The sequence below is a fragment of the Raphanus sativus genome, chromosome 6 (assembly GCF_000801105.2).
Source record: "Raphanus sativus cultivar WK10039 chromosome 6, ASM80110v3, whole genome shotgun sequence".
Classification (NCBI taxonomy): domain Eukaryota; kingdom Viridiplantae; phylum Streptophyta; class Magnoliopsida; order Brassicales; family Brassicaceae; genus Raphanus; species Raphanus sativus.
In genome coordinates, this window is record NC_079516.1 from 41,239,614 (window position 1) to 41,254,770 (window position 15,157).

Consider the following 15,157-nt stretch of genomic DNA (forward strand, 5'->3'; position numbering starts at 1 on the left):
GAAGTATTTTCTTTTTAAATAAACCCCCCGAACTTTACCGACGTGCAGAAGTTTCAGGCAAATGTTTATAAATTTCAAACTCTCAGATTGAATACGACATTTCAAAATATAAAGGGCTAATTCAACATATATGAAAAATTGAAACTTTCAGGAAAGATCGTATGAAACGCGGTCTCAAGTCTACTTGGAATATTTTTATTAGCAACAGGCGACAGAACATGTAGAATACGGACATAGTATTAGGATTGGATAAAATTTGAGCAAACATCCTAAACAAACATCCACAAAGTCAAAATCCGAAACCTGAAAGGAATCAAAACAGTGCTGAGATGGTAGATGCGATAACGAGTTTTGTCATAGGAAAGATGGGTAACTATCTCATCGAAGAAGCATCCGCGTTGATGGGAATCAAAGACGAACTAGAGGACCTGAAGACAGAGTTAATGTGCATACAAGGCTATCTAAAGGACGACGAAGCTCGAGAAAGAAAAGATGAAGTTTCAAAAGTGTGGACAAAGCTGGTTTTAGACATAGCTTACGATGTGGAAGATGTTTTGGACATGTATTACCTAAAAGCCATAGAAAGATCACAGAGCCAAGGCTTGATGAGGAGAAAGACCAACAAAATAGGCGAAAAGATGGATGCGTACAGAATCGTTGATGAGTCAGAAGCCTCAAGAGGAGAATCCTTGATGTTACTCGGAAGCGGGAAACTTTTGGGATAGGGAACTCGAATGAGCCTCAAGGAGAGAATAATACTACAAGAAGATTAAAGGTGATCAGGCAGGTTCGATGTGTTGATGATCAGGAGGATGAGCTTGTCGTTGGTTTGGAAGAGGATGTTAAGATTCTTTTGGGAAAGCTTCTTGATGAAGATAGTGGATATATGATGTCGATATTTGGAATGGGAGGTCTGGGAAAGACTGCTCTAGCGAGGAGGCTTTACAACTCGAGGGATGTGAAGACGAGGTTCGATTACCGTGCATGGACCTCTGTTTCTCAAGAGTATAAAACAAGAGATATGCTTATGAGAATCATAAGGTCTTGAGGAGTGGTTTCTGTGGAGGAGATGGAAAAGATCAAGGGTCTGGAGGAAGAGGAGTTAGAAGTTTACCTGCGGGGTGTTCTAGAAGGAAAGACGTATCTGGTGGTGGTAGATGATATTTGGGAGAGGGAAGCGTGGGAAAGCTTGAAGAGAGAGTTTCCTTGCAACCAACGTAAAGGAAGTAGAGTCATCATAACTACGCGTATCAGAGGCGTTGCTGAAGGAATAGACGAGAGAGTGTACGCTCATAAGTTGAGGTGTTTGACATTTGAGGAAAGCTGGAACTTGTTTGAGAAGAAAGCATTAAGGGGTATTATCATCGAACAGGAGGTTGATCAAGAAGTGAAGAAAACTGGACAAGTAATGGTCCGAAAATGTGGTGGGTTACCCCTTTCTATAATCGTTCTTGCAGCTGGGATTTTGGCGAGGAAGAGGAGGGCAAACGAGTGGAGTGAGGTGTGTGTTAGTTTCTGGAGACGGTTAAAGGATAACTCCCTTCACGTCTCCACTGTGTTTGATCTAAGCTTCAAGGAGTTACGACACGAGTTGAAGCTCTGTTTTCTTTACCTTAGCGTATTCCCTGAGGACTATGAGATCGACGTACCGACGTTGATACGCCTGCTTGTAGCAGAAAGATTTATTCAAGAGGATGAAGAGGAGATGATGATGATGGAAGACGTGGCTCGGTGTTATATCGAAGAGCTGATAGACAGAAGCCTAGTGGAAGCCGTGAGAATCAAAAGAGGCAGAGTAATGTCTTGTAGAATCCACGATCTTCTGAGGGATGTAGTCGTTAAGAAAGCGAAAGAGCTCAGCTTTGTAAATGTTTACAATAATGCAGCACAGCAGCATTCTTCTTCTTCTTCCACTAGTTGCAGAAGGGAAGCGGTTCACCATATTACGAACAATTTGTGCGATAGACGTGTGAACAAACGAATGCGATCCTTCTTGTTCTTTGGAGAAAGGAAGGGACTGCTGGGGAGTTTCGTTGAAACCAAAACCTTGGACCTGAAGCTACTTCGAGTGCTTAATCTGGGAGGGCTTCTGTTTCTTTGTAAAGGTTATATCCCCCAGAGTTTACCTGATGTGATTGGAGGCTTAATCCACTTGAGGTACCTTGGGATTTCTGATACTGGTCTGACAGTTTTGCCACCTTTTATCTCCAATTTACGGTGTCTGCAGACACTAGAAGCATCAGGCAGCTACTCCTTTGAGGAAACGACGGATCTAAGTAAGGTCACATCATTGAGGCATGTCATTGGAAAATTTACTGGCGAATTGCTAATAGGGGAAGCGCTTAACCTTCAGACCTTGAAGTCTATCTCCTCCTATTGGAGTTATACCGGTTTTCTTTCGCCGGTTTACTAATTTATTCAGAATGATTTATTATGGTTTAGTAATATCGATTGTATATATAGATTTTGTACAGTTGACCGTTGAGTCTAATGAGAAATCTTCTTCTCCAACAAACTCTTTCTCTCTTATCTTCTTTTTTCTCTCTCAAACTCTGAATCATAATATGGTATCAGAGCCATCGCGCTCATCTTCCGACTGATTCTCCGATCATCTCCGATCATCTTTGCTGTTGATCATCATCTCCGATGGTTTCAGTGAAGAAAATCCCTCGACGAACGATTCGAACGAGAACTACTACTAGCTCAGCTCGCAATCCAACTCGGATCTCCTCTCGCGCCGATACCGATGTCGAATCTCCTCCTCCGATCCTGACTACTCCACCGATCGGAGCTCCTCCACCGATATCGGTACCGATCTCGACTGATCCAACTCAATCTCCTCTGTATATGCACAACTCCGATCATCCTGGTTTACAACTCGTATCTATTCGCTTAGATGAATCTAACTATGACGATTGGAATGCTGCTATGCGTATTGCCTTAGATGCGAAGAACAATAATAGGTATACCGGTTTCCTTTCGCCGGTTTACTAATTTATTCAGAATGGTTTATTATGGTTTAGTAATATCGATTGTATATATAGATTTTGTACAGTTGACCGTTGAGTCTAATGAGAAATCTTCTTCTCCAACAAACTCTTTCTCTCTTATCTTCTTCTTTCTCTCTCAAACTCTGAATCGTAATATGGTATCAGAGCCATCGCGCTCATCTTCCGACTGATTCTCCGATCATCTCCGATCATCTTTGCTGTTGATCATCATCTCCGATGGTTTCAGTGAAGAAAATCCCTCGACGAACGATTCGAACGAGAACTACTACTAGCTCAGCTCGCAATCCAACTCGGATCTCCTCTCGCGCCGATACCGATGTCGAATCTCCTCCTCCGATCCTGACTACTCCACCGATCGGAGCTCCTCCACCGATATCGGTACCGATCTCGACTGATCCAACTCAATCTCCTCTGTATATGCACAACTCCGATCATCCTGGTTTACAACTCGTATCTATTCGCTTAGATGAATCTAACTATGATGATTGGAATGCTGCTATGCGTATTGCCTTAGATGCGAAGAACAAAATAGGATTCATCGATGGTTCATTAACTCGACCTGAGATCTCGGATTCTTCGTTTCGCCTATGGTCACGATGTAACAGTATGGTTAAATCGTGGATTCTCAACTCGGTTTCTCAACAAATCTATCGTAGTATATTGCGTTTGAATGATGCTACAGATATATGGAAGGATCTTCAAGGCCGTTTTCACATGACTAATTTCCCGAGAACATTCAACTTGACGCAAGAGATACAAGATCTTCGTCAAGGATCTATGTCTCTCTCGGAGTACTATATGAAGCTGAAGACATTATGGGATAATCTGGAGAGTACTGATGAACCAGATCATCCTTGTGTTTGTGGAAATGCCGTGAAGATACAACTTAAGGCTGAGCGTGCCAAGATTGTGAAATTTTTGGCAGGTCTCAATGAATCATATGCCATCATTCGACGCCAAATTATCATGAAGAAAGCTTTACCATCTCTGGCTGAAATCTACAACATCCTTGATCAAGATGACAGTCAAAGAGGGTTCTCTGCTATTGCTCCTGCTCAAGCAACATTTCAAGTCTCTGATAACTCCTCTCCTTTGATGGATCAATCAATCTCATATGTGCAGAATGGTCCAAACAAAGGTCGCCCTATTTGTTCCTTCTGCAAACGAGTTGGCCACATTGCTGAGCGTTGCTATAAGAAGCATGGTTTTCCACCTGGCTTCGTCTCTAAGTACAAGCAAGCTGAGAAAGGTGGTTCCTCTGCCAAGGTAGCTGCTCAGGTTTCTAAATCACCTGCTCCCTCGGCTCCTTCCTCTACGGTTGAGAATATGATTGGAAGTCTCAGTAAAGATCAGATTCAACAGTTCATTTCCTTGTTCAGCTCTCAGCTACAGGCTCCTTCAGGTTCTCTTCAAACCGACGCTGTTGAATCTGCTTCTGGTATTTTCTTTTCTCCTGCGACTTACAACTTTGTTGGTATACTTACGGTATCCCAACATCGTCTTTCTAGTCAGACATGGGTGATTGATTCAGGTGCTACACACCATGTTGCCCATGATCGAACTATATTCATATCTCTGAACTCTGCTCTTACAAGCTCAGTTAATCTACCTACTGGCTCTACTATAAAAGTTAGTGGTGTGGGAACTATCAGATTGAATGAACACATTTTACTCCATAATGTGCTCTTCATTCCCGAGTTCAGATTGAATCTTCTCAGTATAAGTTCATTAACTGATGATATTGGTTCTTCTGTAACATTTGATCCCTCTTCTTGCACGATTCAGGATCCTACCAAGGCGTTGACGATTGGTCAGGGTAAAAGATTGGGGAACCTCTATGTCTTAGATACTCAAGCATCACCTACCTCAGTTCTTGCAGTGGTTGATATTGGTACTTGGCATGCGAGGCTTGGTCACCCGTCTTACAAGAAGCTTGATGAAATCTCTGGTGCTCTAGGAACTTCAAGATTGAAGAATAAAGGCAAATCTTTTTGTCATACATGTCATCTCTCCAAGCAAAAGAAGTTGTCTTACATATCTCATAACAATATTTGTAACGACAATTTTAAGCTTTTACATATAGACATTTGGGGTCCATTTTCTGTTGAGACAATTGAAGGATATCGATATTTCTTAATGATTGTGGATGACCATTCCAGAGCTACTTGGATCTATCTGTTACGTACTAAAGATGAAGTCATACAAGTCTTCCCTGCTTTCGTCAAACAAGTTGAGACTAAGTATGGAGTCAGAGTCAAGTCAGTACGATCAGATAATGCACAAGAGCTGCTGTTTACCAAGTTCTATCAGGCTCAAGGCATCACTGCATATAACTCTTGTCCTGAAACTCCCGAACAGAACTCGGTAGTAGAACGAAAGCACCAACATATACTGAATGTTGCTCGGTCTTTAATGTTCCAGTCTCATGTTCCACTATCTTTTTGGGGAGATTGTGTGCTTACAGCAGTCTTTCTTATCAATAGAACTCCTGCAAAGCTTCTCCACAATAAAACTCCTTTTGAGGTCCTCAATGGTACGTCTCCTGATTACTCACAACTCAAGACTTTTGGTTGTTTGTGTTATGGTTCAACGTCAACTAAACAGCGTCACAAGTTCCTTCCTCGTTCCAGAGCTTGTATATTCTTGGGATATCCTCCTGGTGTCAAGGGATATAAGCTTATGGATTTGGAGAGTAACAAGATTTATATCTCTCGGAATGTTCTGTTTCATGAAGATCTGTTCCCACTAAAGAAGAATTCTGATCTACATGTTCCAGAATGGGTCAACCCGTCTTCTGAGCCTCTAGCTACTCTTCCTCATCCTACTCCTAATCCCACTTCACCAGAAATTCCCACTTCTACTTCTTCCTCTCCACCCGAAATTTCTAAAAGTCGTGTTAAGAAAGTCCCTCTCCATCTTCAGGACTATCATTGTTACACTCTCTCATCAGATAACACACACTCTGTTTCAAACTCCCTTTTATCTTCCAAACTTTCTCCATCCCATCTTGCTTACATAAATTCCATCACTAAAATACCCGTTCCTACTTCTTATGCTGAGGCTCAGACAGACAAAAAATGGTGTGACGCGGTTGATCTTGAATTTTGTGCTATGGAATCTACTCATACATGGGATGTTACAAGTTTACCAAAAGGAAAGAAGGCAGTGGGGTGTAAGCTTCTTTATTCTCTGAAGTTTAACGCTAATGGAATACTTGACAGAAGAAAAGTGAGACTTGTCGCAAAGGGATATACACAGAAGGAGGGATTAGATTTCAATGAGACGTTTTCTCTTGTCGCCAAGATGGTCACTATCAAGTTATTGCTCAAAATCTCTGCTTCTAAGAGATGGGTTTTGCATCAACTTGATATCTCTAATGCATTTCTCAACGGTGAACTTGAAGAAGAAATATACATGAAGTTCCCTGAGGGATATGCAGATAGACTAACTAGACAGGGGGACACTATCCCTCAAAATGCAGCTTTGCGACTTCGACGCTCTATATACGGTCTTGGAGTTTTGAAATATTTCTTGGGATTAGAGATTGCTCGAAAGTCTGACGGGATTTCTTTATGTCAACGGAAGTACGCATTGGATCTTTTGACATCTGAAGGTATGTTGAATTGCCGGACTTCTTCTGTCCCTATGGTACCGAATTTAAAGCTTTCCAAAACAGAGGGGGAGCTTCTTGATACACCGGAACGGTACCGCAGACTTGTAGGACGCCTGATGTATCTTACTATCACTCGCCCTGATATTACCTTTGCGGTAAACAAACTCTGCCAGTACTCATCAGCTCCACGGCTTCCTCATCTTCATGATGTATATAAAGTTCTTGAATATATACATGGAACTGTTGGTCGTGGTCTCTTTTACTCTGCTGAGGCTGATCTTACTCTCAAAGGATTTGCGGATGCAGATTGGGCTTCTTGTCAAGATAGTCGACGTTCTACTACTGGTTTTACTATGTTCATTGGTTCTTCTTTGATCTCATGGCGGTCTAAGAAGCAACCAACTGTCTCACGGTCATCTGCAGAGGCTGAATACATAGCATTGGCGTTAGCGACTTGTGAGATGATGTGGTTATGTCAATTACTTCGTGACTTACGCATTCATCATCTCCCAACTCCGGTGCTCTACTCCGACAGTACAGCTGCACTCTACATTGCTATTAATCCAGTCTTTCACGAACGCACGAAGCATATTGAGCTTGACTGTCATACGGTTCGTGAGAAGCTTGATAAAGGTCTTCTTCGAACACTACATGTTCGGACAGTGGACCAAGTAGCAGACATACTTACTAAACCATTGTTCCCTCATCAATTTCGGCATCTTATGTCCAAGATGAGCTTGATTGACATACATAGCTCCTCTTGAGGGGGACTATTGGAGTTATACCGGTTTACTTTCGCCGGTTTACTAATTTATTCAGAATGGTTTATTATGGTTTAGTAATATCGATTGTATATATAGATTTTGTACAGTTGACCGTTGAGTCTAATGAGAAATCTTCTTCTCCAACAAACTCTCTCTCTTATCTTCTTCTTTCTCTCTCAAACTCTGAATCGTAATACCTCCTACAGCTGGAGTAAACTTAAACATGAGTTACTAAAAAACATTCGAGAGTTGGAGATCTATGATGATGATGACTCCCGGTTCTTGAGGAACCAGAGTAGAGTTCTTTTAAACTTGAGTTCCTTCTCCAAACTCAGCAGTCTTCGTATCCTAAAGCTAGAGGTGAGTAGCTTCGACTTTTCGTCGTTACAGATAGAATTGATCTTTCTCAGCCTCGAGTCTCTTACACTTGTTGGAACAAATCTCAAGGAAGACCCAATGCCTGCTTTGCAGAAGCTTCCCAGACTGGAAGATTTGGTTCTGAAAGATTGTGAATGGTTTGGTGGAGCCAAGATGAGCATCAGCTCACAAGGTTTTCGTCGGCTGAGGAAGCTTGAATTGATCACTAAAAGATTAGATGAGTTGCATATCGAAGACGAGGCCATGCCCAGTTTGTTGAAGCTGAATCCGGAGACCCAACATGGAGCAAAGAAGCTGGTGGTTCCAGATCGGTTACAAGTATATGTTCGAACCCGGTGGTTTTGAGGAAGCTTCGGTCTCAATGTGGACTCGGGTTCGAATTTCGCTGGCCATTGGGAAGGCTGATACGGGCACTCACCGGTAGTTAGGATCCACTTTGGTGGATACCAGAATACACCGTGTTATTCAAAAAAGAAAAAAACTTCTCTTTAGGGGATCATCCCTGCCAGCATAATAATTTGATCAAGCAAGAAAAAAAAAAGGCTGACTGGACTGTTTGGTTTGCGTCGATCCATTTTGTATTGTTCTTTTTTCCCTTTTCTTGAGTTGATTTCCCTCTTTTCGTTGCTTGAATTTGAGGATGTGGTTTTGCTTAATTGCTCGAGTTTGGATCCTAAGTTTCTTTGCTTTTCTATCGATTGCCTTTTTTTCTCCACCTTTGCTTTGTATTATGCATTTCGGTTTGTGGTTTTATAAGAGTTCGTTTTTTTTTTTTTTAAACTTATCATTAGCCAATTGTGAATAAGTAATTACAATCTCAAGATATTTAAAACCCTAACATACAACCGACGTCTAGAATCACTATGGTACACTATCTAATCTATTCATCCGTGTATTTTTCACCACATCGAAACGAGTTCCTTCTCACGAGCCTGATGAGCGGTTGGCATGACCAGTTTCTCTAATCGCAATACGAAACTGTACCACCGGGATGACCTTAAACCATACACCAGCGCAGGGAAGCAGAGCTCCGCGCAACGCTTCCCGGCCAAGACCACCACTCCAATTGACTACTCCATCAGATTACGTCTTGTAGTGTGAATCACACTGTGTGATGTCCCCAAGAACCGGAGAACAATCCTCCATCTCCCGCATTTTTAAACTCACCTCCGTCTGTATCACCACCACACTAGGAGGTAGATACAAGCGTTCATGTCTGACTGGTCCACGCAGTGTCGTCATGAAGCTCTCATTATGCCAAGGAAAGCGTGAGATATATGGTGAGTTGTAGTCGTTTCTTGCGCAAGAAGTAATAAAGTCTTCATCCTTGTTTGATCGCTTCACCATTTGATGATCATGTGAATTTTAGACCTTGCATGCGCTACAATCAATTCCCTTGGTACATGAACAATAATGTTTATTGCGTATAAAGCAAATCTTGGCCATTAGATGACTTGTTGAACAAGTATTTTGTTCTAAAACCTAGACATAATCTTGTTGGTTGTAGCATATCAGTTCCTGAGCATTTCCTGGTTTTAATGAACATGAGCTGACCTTGGTTTTAAATGGCGCATAGCGTGGTAAGGCAATGAGGGTCTCGCCTCTCGCCTTGTGCCATGACAACACAAAGGGATCACTTTGTGTATGAAGCCAACAACAGTAACTACCATCATTTAACTACAAGTAATGCTCATGTATCAAAAACGGTTATGAAAAAAACCTAGTAAAATTCTTATTTAGAAGGTCAGATTAGGGTTTGAGATGAATTCTAAGTGATGCCAAAACTTCAATCACAAGCCTATATCGGTTTAATAACCTAATTGTGCACAAACCAATCTGGTTAGGGTTTGAGATGAATTCTAAGTGATGCCAAAACTTCAATCACAAGCCTATATCGGTTTAATAACCTAATTGTGCACAAACCAATCTGACAAATTACGGAAGTTGGGCTATCCGAGTTTAGTTACTAGGGACACAGCCTCCACGCAAGCGCAGAGCTGAGGACATTGTTGCTCTATTGGATAATTTTGTGTAGATGTTGTGTTTTCACTTGCCCACCGCTACCATGTGGACAATGCAATTTTTGTTGTGTGATATTGCATTCAAACCTAAATTTAAGACATCTTTTTAACCTATGTACGCATGTTCTTCCAATAAATCACTAACAAAATCGCAAAACTTCATTATATTGGTACCATGTTCAAGATGCTGATCACAGATTTAACAGACTATGCCGTCTTCGTTGCTTTTAATGGGAAATAACACAGATGGTAAATGTTTTGGTGTAATCGTTCTTTTTTACACTCTCGCACCCCTAAACTTTCACTTAACTTTTATAAATAAAATAAAAGTGGGTTTCAAAAAGTTCTATGAAATAACAAGTTCAATAATATTATATTTTAAAATATTTTAAAAGTTCATGTTAAAGTAACGGTTGGGTTTATCATATCAAGACAATTGAAACTCAAAGAAGTCGCTGATATTATTTTTTTTGGTCAGCAACATTGTAGACCATATTGACTCTATTAACCAAACTGGGGGATCCGTATTCATGTGGACGATATAAGACGATTGCTTTTTTGCACTACGTGCACCATCCGCCTTCTTATTCCTTGTCATGTGTACATGGATAATCTCCAAAGAAGTAAAACTACTCTTCAAACTTTTTATATCGTCTAAATAATTTGTAAATGCTGGCCATTCATCTGGTTCTGAAATCATTTTCACCAACTGCAAACAATCCGTGCAAAAGTAACATTATACTCCCTCTGTTTCATAATAAGTGTCACTCTGAGCTCATTTTCTTGTTACACAAAGAGTGTCACTTTACAATTCTAATATAAATTATACTAACTTTCAGCTGAAAATTAATTGCAAACTGCATTGATTTTATAAATAATTTTATTTATCTAAAATACTATTGGTCAAAGGGGTATAATTAATTACAACTTACCTATATTTCAACAACTTTCTTAATCTGTGTGAAAAATGTCACAACGACACTCTTTAAGAAACGGAGGGAATACCATCAAAAATAATTCAAGAGTTATTTTCATCCTAAGACAGTTTCAAGTTTTTTATTACAATATAAGGCATTTATTGCTCCGATCCTAAGGTAGTTTTTTACAACTACAAAGTAACTACGTTTATTTTTCCAACTAAATGGGTCCTACAATTTCCAATCTTATTTTCTTCTCTCTCTGTAACAGAGAAAGAATATTAATAGTTGAGAAAACCCAGAAGAAAATTTAGAAATCAAATGGTAAAAGAGGAACAAAATGAAAAAGTTGATAGATCGTCAACATGAACAAGATGTCGAAGAACAAAATGAAAAATCCTAAGATTTTTTAGAGAAAATCTGGAAAACAATGATTTCTCTGTCGCTCTCTCTCTCTGTCTCTCTCTCTCTCTCTCTCTCTCTCTCTCTCTCTCTCTCTCTCTCTGTCTCTCTCTCTCTCTCTCTCTCTCTCTCTCTCTCTATCTCTCGCTCTCTCTCTCAACTTAAGATTTTTTTTGAATCTGAAGTTGAAAATCTATTTATAAATGATAAAGTTATAATCTTGAAGTGTAATCTACAATTAAAATGTAAAAGAATGGAAAAATTATGAAAAAGAAATCAATGGCAGCTGCAAAAGTTGTTGCAGAAAACCCTAAAAATCTGGGAAAGACGAAGACATAATTACTAAAATGCCACTCACTAAAGTGTACACGTTCATGGCGTACACATGGATAATAAAGTGTACACGTTTATGGCATACACATGGATAATAAATCTGGAAAAGACGAAGACATGTACACGTTCATGGCGTACATATGGATAATAAAGTGTATGTACACTATTATATATGGTATGGTACAGCAGTAATGGAAGCATGCTCCCATATTTTATAGAAAAAAAACAATTTTAATACATTATTTGAGGAATTTTTCTTTGATTTCTTGATTTGTTTTCTTCATTATCTTTGTACATAGTGAGATAAGACTTGTATAAGACATGTACACATTCATGGGTGTTCACGGGCGTAAACATGGATAATAATATGTATGTTCACATGTACATTTTGTTAACATTATTTTGAGTTCATAAAATCGTAGAAGCTTAATTATTTAGATAGAAAACCTACAAAAAAACCAAAAATATGTACACAATTACATCGATGTATAATACAAAATTAAGTGTACATATGTACATTTTGAATGTAATGTACACACGATTTTTATTTTTTCATTAATATTGCAAATTCATGGCGTACACATGGATAATAAATTGTATGTACACTATTATATATGGTATTGTACAATTAGTAGTAATGGAAGAAGCATTCTTCCATATGTTATAGAAAACAACAATCTTAATACATCATTGGAGCAATTTACCCTTGGTTTTTTTATTTGTTTTCTTCATTATCTTTGTAGATAATGAGATAAGACTTGTATAAGACATGTATACATTCATGGATGTTCATGGGCGTACACATGGATAATAATGTGTATGTTCACATGTACATTTTGTTAATATTATCTTGAGTTCATAAAATCGTAGAATCTTAGTTATTTAGATAGAAAACTTACAAAAAAAAACAAAAAGTGTACACAATTACATCGATGTATAATACAAAATTAGGTGTACACATGTACAATTTAAATGTAATGTACACACAACTTTTATTTTTCATTAATGTTGCAAAATTACGAAAATAGCCTCATCTTCTTCCTTAGTCATTGTCGACCAGAAACCCTAATCTCTGTCTATCTTGCATATTTTCCATGGTTCCTTACATTCTCAACCTATTTTTATGTATTTTTATCCAGATGTGATATCTTTCAATCCTAATTCATGGCTTTAATCTTAAAAGTTTGAACAAAAATGATTTTTTGGTTTCTGATTTGTTGAACGATTTATTCCATCAAAAATATAGCTTAACGTATCTCAAAAGATAGATTGAATAACAAAGATACTGATTATAAATATATTTTCTTTTAAAAAAGTTCAGAAAGCACAATATTCATTTTACAAAAAGAAATAAGAAACTCAAGAGAAAGAAATAAAGAAGATGATACACGGGACCCACTTCCTTTTGTTTGCTAGGAAGAATCGTAAATAAATATCATAAAAGTTAGATTGTAAGCTAGTTAGTTTATAACTAAGAAATGAGTTTCATTAAGAAAAAGTATCTTAGTAACACAAACTGCCTCAAAGTGTAAAATAAATTCAGAAACTGCCTCTAGTTAGATAAGGTTGGTATATGTCACGCTCTTTTCCATAAATTAATTATTAGTGTTTCCGCCAGGATAAACAAACAAAAAAATCAATTGACTTTTTGTGTGACGTCAGTAGTGAGCGCATGACTCTTGAAGAACATTATTTAACAGTATAAGATAATTTCCAGAGAGAAGACTATAGAATCCAAAGCTAATTAATAAATGATAAGGATCAGTTATTTAGATGATGTTTTGCATTGAAATATGAAAGTAGGGAGAGAGAGGAGGTAAGCTATGGAAAAAAGGGCAGAGAAGAGAAGGATAGTCTTAGTTCCATTTCCAGCACAAGGACATGTAACTCCCTTTATGCAACTTGGGCAAGCCCTTATCCAAAAGGGTTTCTCAATTACAGTTGTTCAAGGAGAACTCAATCGAGTAACCCACATCCCTGGCTTTCTTTTTGTCACCATCCAAGAAAGCTTACCCGTGTCTCAACTCAAGACACTTGGACCAGTCGAATTCCTTACAAAGCTCAACAAAACGATCGAGGCAAGCTTCAAGGACTGCATATCTCAGTTGCTGCAACAACATGACAATGATGTCGCATGTATCATCTACGACGAGCTCATGTACTTCTCTGAAGCAGCAGCTAAGGAGTTCAAGCTCCCTAGTGTCATATTCAGCACTGTTAGTGCTACAAGTCGAGTTTGCGGCTGCGTTTTAAGCAAACTCAATGCTGAGAAGTTCTTGATCGACATGGAAGGTAAACAAAACTAGCTTATTACACGTTATGCACCATGCTTTTTTACTCAAACAGAGGATTTTTTTTTTTCGTTTTAGATCCTGAAGTTCAAGACAAGGTGGTGGATGATTTACATCCATTAACATACAAAGACCTACCGACTTCAGGCATGGGGCCACTGGACCGATATTTGGAGTTATGTAGGGAAATATTTAACAGAGGAACAGCTTCTGGCATCATCATCAACACTGCGAGCTGTCTAGAGAGCTCCTCTTTATCATGGCTTCAACAAGAACTTGGAATTCCAGTGTATCCACTGGGTCCTCTTCACATTACAGTTTCAACAAATCCTAGTTTACTGGAAGAGGACATGAGCTGCATTGAATGGCTGAACAAGCATAATCCAAGGTCAGTCATATACATTAGCTTTGGAAGCAAAGCTCACATGGAAGCAAAGGAAGTTATGGAGATGGCTTGGGGGTTGCGTGATAGCAACCAGCCTTTTTTATGGGTCGTGTCCGAGTCATTACCAGAGGAAGTTAGTAAGATTGTCTCAGAAAAGGGATACATTGTGAAATGGGCACCGCAAAACCAAGTACTTGCACATCCTGCAGTTGGAGGCTTCTGGAGCCACTGCGGATGGAACTCGACTCTTGAAAGCATTGTGGAAGGGGTCCCAATGATTTGCAGGCCTTTTGGTGACGAACAAAAGTTAAACGCAAAGTATATAGAGAGTGTGTGGAGAATTGGGATTCGGCTGGAAGGTGAAGTGGAAAGAGGACAGGTCAAGAGAATGGTGAAGAGGTTGATCATGGATGATGAAGGTGCAGAAATGAGGGACAGATCGATTGGTTTCAAAGAGAAGCTCAAAGCCTCTGTGAGAGTTGGAGGTTCCTCATACAACGCATTAGATGAGCTTGTCAAGTTCTTGGAGACATAATGAGGAAGTTGGACTCCACATAGAAATATTCCTAAAGACAGTGTTAAGCTAATGAACTTCATGTAACATAAACAATCAATCGTTATTTGATATATCAACCTTGATATTGTAGAACTTACAAAGGAATTGGTTTGTCATGCAAATAAATTAAAAGCAACTCATATCAGTATATGAGTACTATCCCTTTTCAGCAGGATGATTCCGACTATTCTCTCTTCAGTTTTGTGGAGAGTGAGGTTGGACTTGATGTACTTGTTTACGTTGACGACCTTATTATCTCAGACAATTCTCCTGAGATTATTTAACTATTTAAACAGTATTTGAGCTCCTATTTCCACATCACATGAAGGAAAAGTACATTGAGCTTACAACTAGGATTCTCAGTTACTCAGTTTCAGCTTAGGATCTTAAGTCATGAAGAACAGAGAACATATATGAATTTGATGAGTGTAGTTTCTTATGCAAGCACAGTAGAATAACCAGTGTTTTGAAAACCAGATCGGACCG

At 39.1% G+C, this 15,157-nt stretch overlaps 2 protein-coding genes across 3 annotated transcripts; both read left to right on the top strand.

Moving 5' to 3' along the window:
* Positions 1-82: 82 nt before the first annotated feature.
* LOC108808516 (putative disease resistance RPP13-like protein 3) lies at positions 83-2,413 on the top strand. The gene is given in 2 exon segments (XM_018580647.2): positions 83-660; positions 663-2,413. Coding segments are annotated over 2 exon segments (2,082 nt in total). The 5' UTR covers positions 83-329.
* A 10,759-nt stretch (positions 2,414-13,172) lies between these two features.
* LOC108811372 (UDP-glycosyltransferase 76E5) lies at positions 13,173-14,754 on the top strand. 2 transcript variants are annotated; one of them, XM_018583420.2, is made up of 2 exons: positions 13,173-13,731; positions 13,809-14,754. In XM_018583420.2, exons 1-2 carry the CDS (start codon positions 13,263-13,265, stop codon positions 14,648-14,650), a joined length of 1,311 nt encoding a protein of 436 aa, XP_018438922.1. In that variant the 5' UTR covers positions 13,173-13,262; the 3' UTR covers positions 14,651-14,754. The 2 variants fall into 2 exon arrangements, with proteins under 2 accessions (XP_018438922.1, XP_018438923.1); XM_018583421.2 differs by having other exon boundaries at positions 13,818-14,754.
* Positions 14,755-15,157: the final 403 nt, after the last annotated feature.

Bases quoted from the DNA above. Each gene is read 5' to 3' on its own strand.
- LOC108811372 (XM_018583420.2), top strand. From the start codon at position 13,263: ATGGAAAAAAGGGCAGAGAAGAGAAGGATAGTCTTAGTTCCATTTCCA. The intron at 13,732-13,808 runs GTAAACAAAACT...TTTTCGTTTTAG, and splicing joins GTTCTTGATCGACATGGAAG to ATCCTGAAGTTCAAGACAAG.